Source organism: Elaeis guineensis, chromosome 9, assembly GCF_000442705.2.
Source record: "Elaeis guineensis isolate ETL-2024a chromosome 9, EG11, whole genome shotgun sequence".
In the NCBI taxonomy this organism is placed as follows: domain Eukaryota; kingdom Viridiplantae; phylum Streptophyta; class Magnoliopsida; order Arecales; family Arecaceae; genus Elaeis; species Elaeis guineensis.
In genome coordinates, this window is record NC_026001.2 from 18,521,547 (window position 1) to 18,540,527 (window position 18,981).

At 36.9% G+C, this 18,981-nt stretch overlaps 1 protein-coding gene across 1 annotated transcript in view; it reads right to left on the reverse strand.

The window, feature by feature from the left end:
- Positions 1-15,135, reverse strand: part of LOC105051379 (exocyst complex component 5) — a 28,519-nt gene extending 13,384 nt beyond the window's left edge. Inside the window, exons 1-12 of the mRNA XM_010931785.4 lie at positions 14,834-15,135; positions 14,508-14,735; positions 14,337-14,411; positions 11,044-11,145; positions 10,847-10,897; positions 10,633-10,738; positions 8,063-8,176; positions 7,876-7,967; positions 3,632-3,800; positions 3,470-3,546; positions 3,266-3,364; positions 3,083-3,173 (exon numbers count right to left, since the gene is read on the reverse strand). Coding sequence (XP_010930087.1) covers positions 3,083-3,173; positions 3,266-3,364; positions 3,470-3,546; positions 3,632-3,800; positions 7,876-7,967; positions 8,063-8,176; positions 10,633-10,738; positions 10,847-10,897; positions 11,044-11,145; positions 14,337-14,411; positions 14,508-14,735; positions 14,834-14,899 — 1,270 coding nt within the window. The 5' untranslated portion in view covers positions 14,900-15,135. The remainder of the gene's footprint in view (positions 1-3,082; positions 3,174-3,265; positions 3,365-3,469; positions 3,547-3,631; positions 3,801-7,875; positions 7,968-8,062; positions 8,177-10,632; positions 10,739-10,846; positions 10,898-11,043; positions 11,146-14,336; positions 14,412-14,507; positions 14,736-14,833) is intronic.
- Positions 15,136-18,981: the final 3,846 nt, after the last annotated feature.

Here is an 18,981-nt window from a genome sequence, read left to right on the forward strand (position 1 = left end):
TGATTTTCTCTTATTTTTATTTTACCTCATTTTTATCCTATTTCTAACAACAAAAACAAAAAAAGAAAATTTACCAACAAAATAACAGATTATCTTACCTCCGGTCAAAGATCAGCCTCTTCTCAAATCACTCCTCCAATTTCACGAAATTTTGCCTTCTTTTCTAATTTTTTGAAGGTCTCAACGATTAAGTTGCCCACGGCCATGGGTGTTCTCTGAGAACTCTCAAAGAACATCGAAGGTCTGGTGCTTATTAAAGCACCAGGCCCTCCCCCCATATGAAGTGGGCCACGCCCATTTCTCTCCTCCCTCCCTCCCCCCAACCACATAAAAAGGCCCCCACCTTCCCCCCTCTCCCCCTCCCCCCTCCCCCATGTGAAATGGTCCCCTGGGCGGTACGGTTCGGTTCACCCTGAACCGACGGCAAACCGAGCTATACCGCCCGGTTCCGGGCGGTATGGGCCGCCTGGTTCGGTGCGATTCGGGGTCGTTTTCCGAAAAACAGGTCCGAACCGGACCGGTAAGGGACCGGTCTGGCTCGGTACGCCTCGTATCGGGCGGTTCAGCCCGGTACGGCGAACCCTAGTTAACCGTGTCATTATGGGGATAAAGTTATGGATCAATTAACATCAATTGGTCAGTGGATTTCCTCCAGGAAGTAGCTTGAGAAATGATTGATCAAGAGGTATGATTTAAAGAAAATGATTTAAGGAAATAATGTATGAGCTGATTAATTCCATCTTTAACAATTCATCATCTTGTTCATTACCATATAATGAATCATGTATAAAATTATCTAAATCAAGTGAAACAGCATTACTTAAAACTTGTTGTCCTTATCTGTCACTATCAACTGTCTACTGAACTACAGTCTGAGAACTAATTAATGGATTGGGCTTCTTGAGAGAGTTGGAAGGAATGGAGAATTCCATCATAGATTGGATCATCATGGTACAAAATTCAGGGTGTTTGCTTTGAATGCTTTAATGGTTTCAGATTTAGTCATGCATCAATGTAAGATTTATTTGATGTTAGGATATAAATGTAATAATTTGATGTTGTGCATGAACGAGACCAATCTAGTTAATTTTCAAATGTACAATTTAGGATCATGGCCAATTTATAGGCTTATCAGCTTGGCTCAAGTTCTAGTTTAAACTAATACGATGGATAAGGTAAAGTCATTTTGTTTCAAATCTCAAAATATATTAAAACAATCTGAGTTATCTCCAAGACAAGTACAAATTTTGTTGGATGTAGAACTGCTCTGGTATGATATTGGGATACAACATATTTAACATGATCCGACTGTTATAAAATTTGGCTAAGCTCCTATTAAGAAAGAAAAGAAGGGATAAGAAAAAGAAAGAAAGAAAGGAAGAGAAGAAGAAGAAGAAGAAAAATGAAAGAAAGAAACAAAGGAAGGGAGAAGAAAAAGAAAGGAGAGAAGGCAGAAAGGTAAAAAAAGGATACAAAGAAAGAAAGGGAGAAGAAAAAGAAAGGTAGGAAAGAAAGAAGGAAAAAGGAATGGAAAAGTAAGTAAAGAGGGAAGGAAAAAAGGCCAAGAGTTCCAAACCAAGCTGAAATGAGCAGAACCACCCACTTCTACTCAGTTCAGAGCAATTTAAGCCGCCTTACTGAGCCAAGACACCAAACTGTCCGAGTAACTGATCGTTTCAGGTCTGTACATCCCCAACTAGGCAGTTCGGGACAGTTCTGCTTACTCTCTCTGTTATATAATTGTTTAGTTCTCATATTCTCCAGATGGATGGACCATGCAAACAGACAACACACATGGCACTCTCTCACACATCACACAAGCACTTTCACATGCATGCATGCACAATGTCCATTCTCTGTACATATAATGGAAACAGCCCAAGATATGGCCCTAGCACACTATAATGCAATCAGCCATTCTAGAAAATCAAAAAAGAAAAGAGCAAATATGCTTCGTCAAATAAAGCAAATGAGAGAATCCTTCTAACAAATATCTTCCAGTAAAAGAAAAGGCATATGATAAACAGTTGCTAAATGGAAGCCATCTAAGCGGGAATCTACAAGCATAACACTGCAGGATATTAAGTGATTTAGATGCTACATGGAAAGTTGGAAACACCAAACCTGTTATCACTCCAACACCTTCCTTGTATAAGAATCAAAAGAATAGAAAATAATTGATAATTGAATTTCAGCAAATATTGAGGTAGATGAAGATGATATCATAAAAGTGAGAGGATGAAGAGGAGAGCATCAGACTACCGTCAAGATGAGAAATGAACCATCTTTTCTATTCCCCCCTTAGATGTTTTAATCTGTACCATAAAACTAGCAATTCTCTAGATACCAAAACAGAATGGAAAAATAGTAAAAGGACTCAAAATAAGCAAGCTACGCTCATATAGATCAACTTCTAACAATCATGTCAACCATGACTTGGTACCATATGATTAATCTGATGTTTTACAGCACCCATGTGCATCCTTGTTGCAGCATACCATCTCCTCCTAAGGCATCTCATGTATTCCTAAGGCATCTCACATATGGTTCACTTTGAACCACTTTTTTCCTTCCAGTCCAAACGATCAAGATTAATAGAAACAATGTCCCTCAGCTGAAGTCCCTTCCCTAGCTAAGACATTCTTGCCCCAGTCAAAATCCCTTAAAATGGTCCAGCCTCACCAAAGCTTATAGGCTTGCCTCTTCGTTTTCCCAATTTACAGTGTGTAAGCTCAACCTGGGGGTTAATTCTTTGGTTTTTCTGTCTAGTGCATTTTGATCTTCATGCATTCTTCCACCTGTCTGCAATATGTCCTGGATAGTTACTAGCTACGCACAAATTAACACTTTAAAAGAAATTTAATGTTTAACTATTATCTTTATGAAGTATACGTAGCAAAAATATTAGAAAATATTTTCATAACTATGAAAAGCAAAAAATCCAAAAGCTAATAATAATATTTTGTTCAGATAAAAAGAATGAGGCAACTATTTGAATGGACATCAATTTTTGAATGAAGATTGAAGATGAAGATGCTGATGAACTGAAAACATAGTGCAGTACTAAAATAATAATATTTACCTTCAACATCCAAGTCACCACAGCCCACAGATTGTAACTCTTTAGCAAGTTCCTGGGTCTTCTCATATGCCACCGCCAAAATTCTTAAATACTGCACCCTCAATTCAAACAGCAACAGAAATAAATATCGAATGAAATGCCTAATGTTTCTTAAAGATTAAAAAAATTATCAACATAGCTTACCGATAGAAGGCCACCTTGTTCAACAGGAGGTAGGTTCACAAGAGATGGTTTTACCAATAGCCTGTCGAGAATTGCTGTTACTCTCTGCTCTAGAACTCGCTGAAATGCAATGTAAAATATATGTTCTGCACATCAGTTATTTCACAGAATCTTGATGCGATTTCCAGTACAAAAGTGAAAAGAAACAATTTTTCTCCGACATGCCTGCACAAGAATGGACATGACATCATTGGGAGATGGGAAGACAGCCAATATAGTTGCCACCTCTTTCCGCACAGTCTCTGCAAGGAAAGCACATAAGTATCAGTCCACAAGAAGACTTTAAACTAGTCATTCTCAAGTTCAACAAAAGAGATCACTCAGAACCTGTGATTTCTTTGTATAATGTAGAAAGACCACGTGAAATATTGCTAGGCCCTGCTTGCAAACCCTGATCCCCAAGAACCAACTTGATATCTGCGTTCATGACCTCCACATCAATAAACATTGGTCGTGATGCTACATAATGTTGCATGGCACTGGTACCCCTGTTAAACTGCATTTGCAAACAAACTTCTAAGAAAAAAGCTCACAAAAGAACTGCAATATTCTCCCAACCACCAAAAAGCATCTCTATATGTAAAGCTGTTCATATATAAGAGACATTTTTCATGCTCATGGAAAGTCAAAAGGAAGTAAAAGACAGAAGAAACATGGAGAGAGCCAATTCTGAAATGTCAATTAGGACGGGCATATATTAGTGATATTCAACCATATTAGCATTTCAAAGGGTATTATAAGCACCAACAACAAGCAGCAGCAGCATCAATATACTACAGATTGCTAAACATAATAAATTGTAAGTTGTTTCCTAGTCTGGAGAAAAATAAGATAGCCAACATGGTTTCAACTTTCAAATAAACAGTATCAGTATAGTCATCCATTCATTACCATGTTGCTCCAATGCAAATTGGATCTAGAGAGAGTAAAATTTTAACAACATAGCTTGTTCAAGAAATGTCTCAGTGTCAGTGTTTCAAAAACTTGAGTTCTTTTGACCCTTCTAGTCCAGCTGATTTGTCAAACACTCGAACCCCACTAGTAGCAAGTGCACACTCTCTTAGTTTTAACCTGTCATAGCAGTGAATGACCCCTCCAACTCTATAAACTTGATGACATAAAAGCAGTGAAACATATCAAAAACCCATGCACAGTAATATGCTATTATCTAATCTTTGTTCTCCAAATTTCCTTGCTATCAATGCCCTTCACTTATTTTGGTAGTTTGTTTTTTCGTGTAAATTTGGAATTCTACTGTATAGGTTCATTTTCTAACTAAAATAATTTCTAGAAAGCCTCATGACAAAGATTAAAAAATGAATCTGTTCCTCATTTGCAAGTGCTAATATAAACCAAAATTATACAGAAATAATTCTTTTGAGGAAGGTAAGTAGGTAACCATAGAGAGTTCATCTAGTTTTTATTAACTATAGCTGGACATATACATCTAAATTCATATGGCCATGAAACATGTTTTGGTAGGGTCTTAACCCACTCTAGGCTATTGATCCTGCTCGTTCAACTGCTCTTGAATGCTCCAATCCCGACTGATAGAAAATCATATATTACCATTATACTTTCTAGTTTCTACTTTTCTGGTCCACCTTGATTCAGGTATTTCCTGTCTACTGTTTTAAAGTTTCAAAACCCATACGGCAAGTACTTTTAGATTATACATAAGAAATCATATATTTTTAAAATTATATAAGCCATTAAGTGAATGTTTTAAATTTAAAAATAGCAAAGCAAATATTGTTCTACTTCTGGTTGCTAGTGCTCCACAGGATTTCTAATAGCATACAACCTTGGTTCCTACAAGAGTATTCCACACTGAGTCATAGGCTACATCCAATAAGCATGGGCCCTATGTGGGTCTACAAGCAATCCCAGATTGTTATAATCAGTCATGGTTCACTCCTGACAGTTTGTATATCCCTCAATATTGTACTTCCTCTATCGAAAGCAACGTTTTAATAGGCCCACAAAAGAGCTCCATCCATGCCACTCTTTGGTCTCGCCCCAGCTCTCTGTCAAGCTGTGGAAGAAATCTACACCCTTTGCATCTGATCATGTCATCTCAAACAATCTTTCTTCATTTTATATCACATAGGTGCAACTTCTGAGCCCCTTCTTTTTTCTTCGAGATAGCCCATCCTATACCATCACATTCTCCACCTCAACATTCAAATCTTTGTTATCTTCACCTTCTTCTTCCTTTATTGCAAATTGTAAATTCAACAATATCTTTCAACCAATTTTAGTATGCAATAGATATGCCTTTAAAATCTTATCAACATGTGGATCTCAACATCCAAGAAACACATTACTTTTCAAACGCACCATCTCAATTCTATTAACATTGCAATTGTCTGCAAGCATCTTCACGCTGAGTACTAAACCTAATCCTATGAAAATGATCACACTGAATGCTGAACTATGTATACTTCACCATGTTTATTTTTTCATTCCAAGTACATTTTCTATTGACCAGTACTTTGCATTCAAACAAACATCAAAACATAATTTTTCTTTAGAACTATAGGAAATGAAATAAAAATTCTCTCTTTTTGTTTTTATGAAAATATTTTTCTTTAGTAGCATGAAATAGAAAGAACACGGGCATCCAAAGAGGAAAAGAAGATGCAAGTATACATGGCAACAAATAATATGATGAACTTGTCTGGCAAAAATTATCAGAAAAAATCCATAGGTAACTAAAACACACGATTTATCACATTGAAAGAATGAATATATTGAAGTTTCTGTGTATAGTATCTCCAAGACAGTTGTATTTGTCAAGGTCTGAAAACGTACATCGAAAGTACGCATGCATGCATGCATGCTAGATAGTGATGTCAATGGGTAACACTTGATCAGATACTACATTGCTCCAAATCTAAGGCTGAAAAAATATAGGATTTTAACCTGAGCTAGTCAAGAACATCTATTTGATGATCCAAGACCAGTAAGAACAATAGAATCTGAAACCTAAATCTGCATCCATTAACTTCATGAACAAATTTGGACCTTATGTATATTTTCTTCATATTCATTATAAAATCGTTCATATATGCCTATCTACATAAGTATCATTTATCATTAACCAAGTTATATGCAATCAGCATCTGATGGCAATATCCATGAATCTCAATCCGACAATTTAAGGTCAGGGATCTGATACATTGGACCACAAGCCAAATATAATTCAGGCTATGATCAGTTAGGTTATCAAGACCCATTGGCTCCTACTTGAAAGTATAACCCAAACTCTTAGCAGATGTTTAGAAAATTAAGGATGCATTATACAACCAATCAATTGTGAACTCATAATGCATGCACAGACAAATGAATGCAAGAAGCTCCACTTGGATTGCATGCTTGAAAATTTTCAAACATCATGTGAATTATATGCATGATGCATTGCATGACTGCCAATGACTCCATGCAAGGTCTGCTGATACCGACACATATCAATCATAGCGTACCACAACGATAAGGTACCACTACTAAGGTTTGATTCAGTATACGAGTCAAACTAATTCATACCTATTCAAAATGAGCGGAATCACCCCATACCACCCAAAATCAGGGTGTATATGGTACCATACCGAGCCATACTACCAATAAGAAAAATGGGGTCGGGATTTGTTTCAGTAAAGAGTGCGTACCGTAAATACCACAACCATACCATACGAAACCAATAACATACCAGTATGATACCCAGTACGGAGATTGCAAACCTTGCATATATGTTTAATAGGTTAAGGCTTGTTGGCTGTGTCATGCATAAACTATCATTGTCAATCAATGGGTATACAGGTACCCAAAAATGGGGAAAAAGATACAGCCTTAGCAGAGTTTTCAGTGAATCACAGGTTTTAATTAGAAAGATAATCTGTCAAAAAGATGCAACAATGTCACACGTACCAAAATATGAGAGTAAAACTCATATTTTAGAAGAAAATGATTATTAATTTATTATAGATACTTTAACATATATATCTTATTCTCTGGCAGTAGGCAAGTGAAGAACTCTTCACGTTGGTAGCCAATAACATTCTTCAAACAAGAATTTCTTATTCAACAGTCCAAGACCATTTTCAGAATCATATCAGGTTGAAGTTCCTTGATATTATTTTTTTTCTTCTTTAAAATTTTCATTTAGAAGAAAGGAAACCTCGGGTAGTGTTTTCTCTTCCTCTTTATTCCTGATTTTTTTTCTTTACTACAATCAATGGGCATTCTGATTTTGATTCTAACAACTAGAATTGATGAAGGTTCCACAAAGCTCCCTGTCTATGTTTGTGATACATTTTAACACACCTAGAAATATAATATAATACAATATAATGAAGTATCACACACTGTTATCAAATAAACATGAAAGAATGAACTCATTGCCTTCTCCCGTCTTTCTTTTTTGTTTTTAATTTAACCATCCACTTTGTGAAAGATTTCTGTCATCCCGTTCCTTTTCTCGAACCAAAAATGCCAAGAATCTGTTCTCCAATTATTAATAATATAGGCAATCTACTACATAACCCATATAACTTGAAATTATAGCTACCTACCTGAGACAAAATTTTAGCACATTCTGCCATTATAGATAATTCTCGCCTCTGTGATGCTGCATCAAACCGAGCCAACAATCTATTCTCCAACTCTAAAGAATCAGACAACTAGTTAGAAATGTGTATGAACATGGCAGTTCAGGTGAAGGAAAGAAACTTTCCGGATATCATTTTCAACCAAGCCTACCATTGCAATAGTCTTGAAGATTTGCAGCTGCAACTTCAAGACCCCTGCTTGGAGCCGCCGCACCCACTGCTGATGACATGCCCTGTTTTCCAACATCCTCCTCAGCAAAAGCCCCTAATAATAAGAAAGGAAGTGATAGTAGCAGTTAAGAACAGACAATTGTTGATGCTAAAAGATAAAAGAAATCAGTCAACTTTGTATAAAGAATTATGTAAATACATATAGAATTTACAATCAACTATATCCAACAGTTAAGTATGCACATGGTAAAGGTAATTATGTCAGCATAAATCATTAGCCATCACCATTTACACCTGCATGCCTTTGAGAAGAAGGTGTGTGGCTGTGTGCACAATCTTTCACTTGATGAGTTAAAAATTGCTTATGGCAAAGAAATAACTGTGCAACTGCAGACTTGCAGTCTAACAGAATACAATTGACTGTTTGCTGTTCAAAATATAACTACATGGGAAGGAAACACAGCTGCCATGATATCTTTATATAAAGTAGTAACTTAGCAAGTAACAACAATGCAACCACAAACTTGCAGAAAAGCAGAACTTGTCGCATGACAAAAGTGGGCCTAGAATAACAAGGAGTTCCAGAGGCCATTTCAAATAACCAATAAGGTGCTCTAAGCCTCTAACATAATACTTCAGTTTTTTTTTTTTTCCACAAAATTATCCAATTATCCTTTTTATGTAGGTGTATGCATCTCCTTTACCATACCATATCTATGTGACTTCAGCACATCACTTATCCAAACTAGTCTTCAGACCAGCAACAAAGGTTTTTAAGTCAATAATCCACTTAATTTTATAAGAAAGTGATTTTAAGATCAGCTGATGTGGTATAGACATCTGCAAACTGAACCAGCAACTGCCCCAGTATAAAGAGGACCTTTTACTTGGACCAAAATGGTTGGAAAATATAATGAAAAGAAAATAAGACCTAAGAGGTCTTGGTTAGAAATTGTGAAAAGCGAGTGGAGAAATCGTATGTTGACTAGAATTTCCCTGTTGATTATGATCCGGGTTTCTGTTATAACGATGCAAAATATGACCTAGTTTCTTACTATCTATGCATAATGCTACCCTTGAAAATGAACTGATTGCTTGCATTTGTTCAATCACATGAATGTTATCCTGACTTACAATTGATCATTAAGCCTTTTCGGGGGGAAAAAATTAATTAAACATTAAGAAAGGTGAACAAATCTTCTCAGACCAGGGACTTCTCAGACAAGGCATAGTATCATCCCCCCGTCCCCTTTTTTCCATGGTAGTCTAAGTACAGCAAATCACCAACTATGGGCCCTGAAAACCTATACTTTACCTTTCTGTATGCCACAATCTGAAAAAAAAAAAAATCATCTGATGCCACTAATAATAGGATCATAAACATCTAGCATGGCCCATGCCAATATTCACAAAAAGTCATTAAAAAAAAAACTGACAAAGGAAAAGATTAATGTCGGTTTTTCTACATAGAACACTGCCTACTATGGGACCACTTGATGCATAAGTAGGAAATTCTTAGAATTTGATGCCCACCCTCCTATCATATAGCTGCTCCTCCCAACACCCACATTCCTCCCTTGATCCATGCACGTGTCACAGGAAGCCACATCCTCAGACAGTCGCTTGGTCAAGAAGAAGAAAGAAGGGAAAGGATGAAGAAGAAAAGAAGATAAGAAGAAATCTACCTCCTCCCAAACAGCCACTTGCTTTCCTCAATCTCTACACTAGTGGCAGCAGCCACTTAGGAAGAAGAACGAAAAGGGTGAAGATAGAGAAGGAGATCAAGAAGAAGAATAAGAGGGAAGGGCCTCTTCATGGCAAGGACAACTTCCAAGCAGAATCCTCTCAGCCTTCCATAATATCAGTCATATGCTGAGAGCTGAGAAACTGACCTATAAAGAAACATTAATCTTCTCAATCTCCCTCTCTCTTCAACAATTTATAGTTTAATTAATTTATAGCAAAAGGAAGGATTTGTCATCAAATAAAAACAATTTCTTGTAATTACTAAATGCATCTTCTAAAATGGTAACTTCTTTTCAGGGTAGCACCCTTGGCAGCAGGAGTCTTCCATTTAGGGTGGCAGACCCGCTGCTGGATCTCCTTGGAAACCCATCCCTGAAACCACCTTCTAAGTGCTTTCTTATTAAAATTTTAAAAGACCTGCATCCCTGTACCTGCACCTGAGCTGCTTCCAGTAATTAAGGTAGCAACCACATATTAATGGGCATGTTCATAACAAGACATAAAATAAGCTGACAGCTTGAGTTTTTTTTTTTCTCCTTTTTCCTTATAGTTAATAGCTGAGGATGGGCACTCAGAGTTAATGCAAAAGTCATAACTGACAAAGCATTCAATGTCAAAATACTTAATGATAAGTGGGGAAAAGAAAATGGTTTAGGCAATTTGAATTTAGTACACATAAGCTATATAACAGATAAACATGATACAAGTTTACATGAACAGCACCAGAATGTTTTTTAAAGAAAGTAGGTAACTTAGAGACCAAACAAAGAAACTTATTTCCATTTGATAAGAACACTGGCTTACGCAATTTCTGTGCAATTGAAGCAGCCTCAGCAACACGACTGTCATCAGAAAACAGAGGTGAAAGTTCCATAAGGTCACCAGGGCTGCTGTTGAATTCCATCAAGTACTGCAATTATTTTATCATAATTTGGCAGAAGCCATAGAGTCAGTGGAAACACAGCAAAAAAATTACAGCCCAAATAAACATCAGCCTCAGATAACTACAATTACCTACCTTAATAAGCTCTATTGTTTGATTGGCAGTTTCTCTCTGGGAATCTGCACTCTGTCAAGCAAACAATGTAACTTATTAAATTCACGAAACCTAACATATTGTAATTTAACAAAAAAAAAAAAAGAAATCTCATTTAATGCATGTAGAGAAATCAGAGATTGGTAAAAATGAAGTAAAAGCTGCACACAACACTTTACCTGCAAATGATCCCCAATCTTCGCAGCAGTCTGACCCACACTAGCAATCCGGGTATCCAGTCTTGCAAAGCTATCAAATAAGCCATCTACACCTTTTTCCAGCTGAAGAGGACAGTAGGATAACAACAAATGAGCAACTCCTCATTTAACAGTATATTTCTGAATTTCCCCCTTTTTCTTTTTTTCTTTTATTTCTTTCTTGCTCTTTCATCCTTTTTCTTTCAGGGGGAGTCTTCAGATGAGGCTTAACCATTACGGCCTTACCCCTTTATTATTCTATCTTTTTAATGAAACAGTGGTGACTTACTGTTTTCTTTGAAAAAAAACAAAGAAAGAAAGGGAAAAGCAGTTTTTAGAAAAAAAATACAAAGCATTAGAGAACAATGATGAACCAATCATTTTGAGGTCTGCAACCCCTGCTCTCCAATGCTGCCAATAGAAAAGAAGAAAATTTTGTACTTGAGAGTTGAGACTATGCATTTGCCAAGAGTAAAGCAAGCATATTTCAATGTTATGGACCATGGAGACATTCATTACAGTATGAAAATCTCATGAACCACAATCCTTCCTCAAAGATTTGACAATCACCCAGTGATAGATTTGTATTTTAATTGCATCAGCTGCCTTGTAAACAGTTGATCATAAAAGCAGCCATAACAGGTGGTAATTAAGAAGGAAGGTATACGATGGAATAACTAAGAAAAATAATCCATGATGTAAAAAGATTTGCATGTAGTTCTATAGAAGTCTAAAACAAAATATAATAGAAACTTCTTACTGAGTCTTGAAGGCTATGGTGATCTTAGCAGGAACTATCCTGTGCAGAACAAACCGTTTCTAATTCATTAATTTGTTTAGATCACAGGTGCACCAGCACCATAAAAGACCAATATTAAAGTTTCAGCAGCCTGTAAGGTATCTTTCTCCTATTTCATGAATGAGGTGACATCCACCTCATGACCTCGAGGATGAGGTTGTAAACAAACTGAATTACATCCTATAGGAAAGAAGAATAACCTAATAAGCAATATGATGCACATTAAGACAACATATCATAGCAACTTAAGTAGTTCTCAGAGAAATTAAAAAAAATGAGTTTCCCTTGTCTGTGCTAAAGGTAACAGTATAATGTTGGAGTGAACAAACAAGATCTTGCTTCTAATAATCTCAAGCTGCAAGATCAAGATTCCAAATGACATCTGAAACCCAAGGAAAAAGTCCAGAAAAATAGCAAACATAGCATTGATACAAAAGAATGAAAATAAATTAGGATGCCAATTTAATCTAACTCTAACCCTACCAGCCTCCAGAATGCATCATACCAGCATACATTTCTCTTATACAATTGATGATGATTATATACACACACACACACATATGCATATATACACATATATGCACACATATGCGTATGTACACATATATGCATATATGTGTGTGTGTGTGTGTGTGTGTGTGTGTATTTCTCACCCCAATCTGATTTATTTAGAATTTCTGCTTCAAACACATATGCAATTTCCTATGCCAAGAGAGGCCTTTCCTCTTTGTACTTTTTTTTTTTAATGAACAGGGAAAGTATCGAAATTTGCTCCGCAATTGCAGTAGCTTAGACTAAACAATTGATATTGTCAGATTCATGATTTAATATATGAAACAAGTTCCATATGAGGACTCATTTTTTGACTAAAGTTGTCATGAATTAACACTAGGCAGCACCCATTCATTGAGTGTCATAATTCAATTGAAAGATGTCAAGTTGAGCTGTTTATTAATCTATCAAACTTCCATATATTATACTTTGATCTGCAAGGGCAACCCCATATAGATGAAACTAGGCTATTATAGTTAAGGTAAATTTCTAAGAAGAATAAGAAGAGGAGGAGGTAGAAAGAAAAAGAGGGGAGTTTTACCTTCTGAAGAGAAGGTAGAAAGAAAAGGAGGGAGTTTTATCTTATGAACATGCAGGTGAATATTGATTTAGAAATCATCTTCCAGAAGAACATTCGCGCACGTGCGCACAGAGACAGAGAGAGAGAGAGAGAGAGAGAGAGAGAGAGAGAGACATTCTAGCTACATGTGCATTTAGCACCAAATTTGAAGTGTGCAGATCCAACATCAAAAGGTGGCCTGGACCGATACAACAGTATGATGGTGCAACACATAGGGCATTTAGGTGATTTTTGTCTGCATGTAGGAGTGTCAAACAAACAGAGCAGCTCAAACTCAACTGAAAAGTTCGAATCAAGCTCGATTTGAAGCTAAACAAATCAAGATTGAACCATCAAAGAAAGCTCAAAATTAATTTTAAGCTGAGCAAAAAATCAACCCTATTCAGCAAGCTGAGCTCGATAAGGCTCAAATGTATTTATACTGTACAATGTATATTGTATGTATAATGGCCATCTGCTTAATGCTTGAATCAATAAATTGTTAATTCAGGCTTGAACCAAGATTGAAATCAAGCTTTAATTCAAGCTTTAACTGAGTTGATTCAAGCTTGAAATTCATTGCAGATCAACCAAGGATTATCAAGCTATTCAGATCAGTTTGAAACTAAGCTCGAATTGAGCTTGAAATAATGGTAAATAAATCAAGCTTGATACTGTGATTCAAGCTTGAAATTAATTTCAAACCAAGTGTGATCGGACCCAAGTTCGATGGAGCTCCATGCATTTACATCCTTACCTACATGCATATGTAGGTTGACCACCATTCAGTAAGCCAATGTCTATTCTTGTCAAGTGACATACATAAATTGCAAATAGCATATGCCACAATCCTTCGTCGGCATTAGCAAACAATATATCTATGGCCCATATAAAGAGATAAGAAACTAATCTTTCATATAGGCCACAGTAATTGGAAACTGACACCATCACTCTCCGATACGTCTTCCATGACCCCAAATACTTCATGTCCTTTTTCTTAATGTCATATAAAACTTTATAATATACTTTCTCCAATTCCCTTTCTTTAAATATTTTCATCAATTGCTCAAAGAGTATCCTGTCACTTTTATTATTTTCCATACTCGTCGTCGTTGTTACACCGTATCACAAATCCTTAAACTTCTCTAGCATTATAAGGCAGAATGCTTGCACCCATAAGCATGCTTCTCCTTTCCAATTCAACATGCATTTCCTTTCAACTCAACAAGTCAATGCATTGATATCATCCCTTACAAGCAGGTTGTGATCCGTTCTTAATCTGATGTTTGCAAAGCATTTACCCAAAATGCCACTAAAAAATTGGATTATACCCTAATCGTATAAGAACCACAATTCTATACCAACCTCGGTCAGGGTTTTGCGGTGCTTAGCATCTTGGATGGCAACATCTTTCTTTAGATTTTGGAGCCTTGCGTCAATCTTCATTCCAAAACAAAGAAAAAGCTTTAGAACAATCAAGAATAAAAAAGAATGAATAATTGCTGATTCTTAATGTAACAGACACCGGAGTCCCACCTGGCGTCGGAGATCAACCAACTCCTTGCAGGAATCCTTGAACACAGCGAGGAGTTCATCCACCGCCGGAAACATCGGAGGCGACGACCCCTGCAGGCCCCGCAGATTTCCATTCGGCAGAACCTCCTGCCCACCAACTCCATCTACTGAATCCGAATCATCGTCCTTGAACTCCGGGAGCAGCTCGTTCACCAAGTTCCCAAACAACGCATCAAAAGAGAAATTCCCCTACAAAATCAAAGCAAACAAGAACAAAAACCTCAAATCCAGCCAAAAGAAAGATCCCGACAAGGTTATAAACACCAGAAAGAAGAGAAAGGAATCACCTTGAAGTCCTCGACGTCGAAAAGAAGAGGGAGAGAAGCAGCAGACGAAGTCTTTTGTGATACCATGGCTTCTTTACATCTATTCCAAGTTCATCACAAAATTAGGAGATCCAAGACACAAAAGATCCGATCCAGAGATTACGTACGAAATGGGAGAAGCGATTCAATTGGAGGCAGTGGATAGAAGCATCGGGTAGGGTTATAGAACACGAGATCTGAAATCACTTGCGATAGGAGATCGGATGATTAGAGGGGTGGGCTGCGGGCGCTCGCCGGCGAGAAAAAGCTTCGATTTTTCAAGGTCCGGCTGGTTGATGGATCTTGGAAAGGAGGGGGAGAGAATGAATATATTTGTGGAAGGCGGGCCGAACGAGAGCGATCTACCCAGGTTGGCCCAAGGCTTTTTTTATCTTGGCGCAGTTAACGATTTTCGGTTATTGATACCTAATCTAATCTAATCTAATCTAACCTAATATATATAATATAAAATAGAGCAATCGTATTAGTAGATCTTTATTTGACACATGGATAAAAAATTTATACCACATGGAGCGAGCCGCATGGGAGCGACATCTTAACAAGAGGGTAAGAAATGGAGGAGAAGGGGAGGTGATGGCAGTGGATGCATTAGCTTTAAGATCCTCCTAGGCAGATTGGGCGGCCGCAGCGGCCGCTGCAGTGGGGTCGAAGTGGGTGCTGTGGGAATGAAGACCGTTCTTCTCTCTTTTGATAGCAGTGGCGGTGAGCAGCTGGACTTAAACTGCTTCATAGTGGAAGAGGTGACGGATGGAGAGATGGGGTTTCCAATAACTCCACTGAAAGAGGTGATGGCAGTGGATGAGGACTGCACCTCTCCAGAAAAATACTGCGTGAGTCTCTAAGCTTCCCTATTCGGCTGCTTAAACTCCTTAATTCTAGAAAATAAAACTACAAAAAAATTATATAAATAATACTAAAATCAAGGAGGGAAAAAAAGAAACAAAACCTCATTTAGAGCAATCGAAGGTCAATCTGACGAATACCTTGCATGTCGATCGAGATCCCCCAAAATCGACGGTGAGTGTCGGTGGAGAAGAGATCCCAAAGGATTGCTAACGGAGAACAGAGAGAGAAGGAGACCGGAAGCAGAGAGGTAAGTAAAAGAAGGAAAAAATAATGAGCTCTTAGGAAGCGATGCAAATGTGGTTTCCAACCGAACGGCCATACTTTTTTATCTAGAAGAACATGATTGCACCAATATTTCACACACCCACTTTCATGCCCTCGAACAAACTGGGACCTGATATGGTGGGGGCCGGTTTACAATAAGAGTGGGTGGATATTGATGGTGTTTTGCCAATTATAAGATGGGCAACATTATACTTTTATAAATTATTACAATATAATAATGAGAAAATAGCTCTGACCTCCATCCGATCAGTAAACCACATCACTCTATCATCTTTCAAGTCATTTGCGGCCAAGTTAAAGCAGGCCATGCGATCGCCGCCCTTATCTGGCGGATCTACCACCGTCCGTCCTCCTATTCGTGGGTTCTCATCCATCCTACGTCAGTGATTCGTAATAGTAATTTATACTATCTTTTTGATCGATGGACTGAGATGGTATGGTGGATTTAATTAAAAAAAAAATTTAGTAAAAATAGAAAACTTAAAAATATAAATAATACACATAATATCAATGAAAATAGAGAAAAGACGGAAAAAATTTAAGGGTAAGACAACCTCTCCATCGTGGTTTTTGGTCGGATCATGCAGTCTTGCTTTGGGATCGAGATCAAGTGAAGCCGAGAGAGCGCAATAGATATAAGATAGATCAGCAGTAGTTTCAGCTCCAGAAAGAAAATAAAACGGCAAGCAGAAAATTCCAAGAGAGAAGGTGGTTTTCCTTGGGACTTTCTTTGTTCTGAAAGAAAAGATGAGATTTTAAGAGAGAGATGGAGAGAGGGAAAATCGAGGGGGAAGGTGGTGTTTCTTTTGGTCCTTTTGTTTCAGAAGAGAGGGTGGATTTTGAGACATTGGAAGGGAGGGAGGGGGTTGTTGAGGGAGGGGTGGTCTATGTGGCTAAAGGAGTCCTAGCTAGAGGAGTCCCACCTAGCTAGGACTCTTGAGATCCAAAAAAATTAGAGGAAGAATGGAAGAAAACATAAGAAAAATCGACAAAGACAGAGGAAAGATGGAAAAATTTAAGGGTGAGACCTTTTCATGATATTTTTTTTTTCTTTTCATTTCCTTATCTTTTTCTGAGATCAATGGAAAGGGGTTTCTCCCTCCGAAGAATTAGAATTAGAGAAAATTAAAAAAAAAATTATCTGACCTTCTTACATATTAATATAGATAATAAAAAAATATCGAAATCAAAATAAAAAAGAAATAATATTTTTTATTAAATTTAATAAATTATTAATAAATAATTAGATTTTGATTAGATTTTTTAATGAAAGATGTAGAATTTTATGTGAGTTGGTCCCATAAGATTTTGAGATCTTTTGAGTATGTTCGAGCCTGCATTTCATGCCATCACCGATATTGAACGTTTTCCTTCAATTTATCATCGTAATGTGCAGCACATAAAACTCATTCAAACTAGAATAACGAAGAATTACGCATTTACATGTGTGATCGTATCCCATGCATCGCATGGAGTTCTAAGCTAGTTTTTAATAAAATTTAAAATTAAATGGATATTGCCTATTTGATAATCTAGGCTCCATTTGAGATTCTCATTGCTTTTTAAAAAAAATAAAATAAAAATAAAAATTTTATTATTTTCAGATTTTTGATAATTCAAAAATATAAATTTTTGTAAAAAAAAGAGGAGCTACTCAATCGTGTTAAGGTGAAGAGGTAGCACCAGTAGAAATCGATGAATAGCTTTTGAGCATTATCAATGGCCTTTTGCTCGAGATGCTCGCTAAAAATCTTGAGGATGGAGTGAGTCTAGACAACGTCGAAGATAGATGGCCATGGCAAACTTTGACTATGATCACTTAAGTAGCTACAAGGTCATTGTCATTGGCAAAAAGCTTATCGAGGGCATAGAGGAAGGTATAGTGAGGTAGAAGGTAAGGGAAAGGTGGTTAGTTCGATGATGGATGCCAATGGCGAATTCGATCCAATTATCGGCTACGTAGGGAGTTAATGTGCTTGACGATATTTTCGAAGTAAACATGAGGAGGTCATATGGAGATCATGGAGAGACCAAGTGGAGGGGATGAGAGAGGGGTGAAATCCATCCTTTAAAAAAGAAAGTGAATATTTTTTACTTTCATTTTTTTTATAAATAATAAAAATTATTTTCCACTTTTCTATAAATAATAAAAGTTATTTAAAAAATTATAAATAAAATAACGAAACATATTTTCTATATTGATTCCATATCCTATTTTTTTAGAAAAGAATAAAAACTAGACATGCCCTTTTTTTTGATAAAATAGAAAAAAATCTAATTTTAGTTTTTTGAGACATGCAACTAGTTCCTAAAAATATAGTAATTAGAAAATATGGTTTCAACTTTTTGAAAGCTGACATTTGTCTACTATAACTTTTATCACCCACCACAAAGCCACCATAATTAATTGCCACCTCTACTAACCACTAATCATCACTAGCCACCACTTGCTGTCATTGGTATTATTGTCGACTACTATCAGTTGGTCACTGCATGTAGCAACATCATCATCATTGTTGGCCACAATCCGTCATCAATTATCATAGCCACTAGCAAATCATCGACCCTTGCACACCACCAACCACCATCCACTGCCACCATCGATCACCAATGATGCTGTAATGCCAACAAATAATTAGAAAACTTGTAATGATGTATCTTTAGGTTTATTGCTGCAAGTCTTTAGACTGACGTCGATTATCCACTAACATAGAGTTCAGATCTGATTTGATGACATTTTCTCCTTCACGAACATGCAATAAAAGTCCATGCTCATCGAAAATCCTCTAGTATGAACCGTTCGATGCTTAAGTTAGTCAGAACTTGAGACAGAGGAGAAGAAAGAAAGAGAGAGATATAGGAGAGCAAAAAAATGCATGCACTATTCTCTTTTTGTCTTACTTATCTTAAGGTCCCATCATTATCTGCTTATATAGAGATAAAGCGGTAGGCCGTTATGTTTGAATTGGTATGTCGTT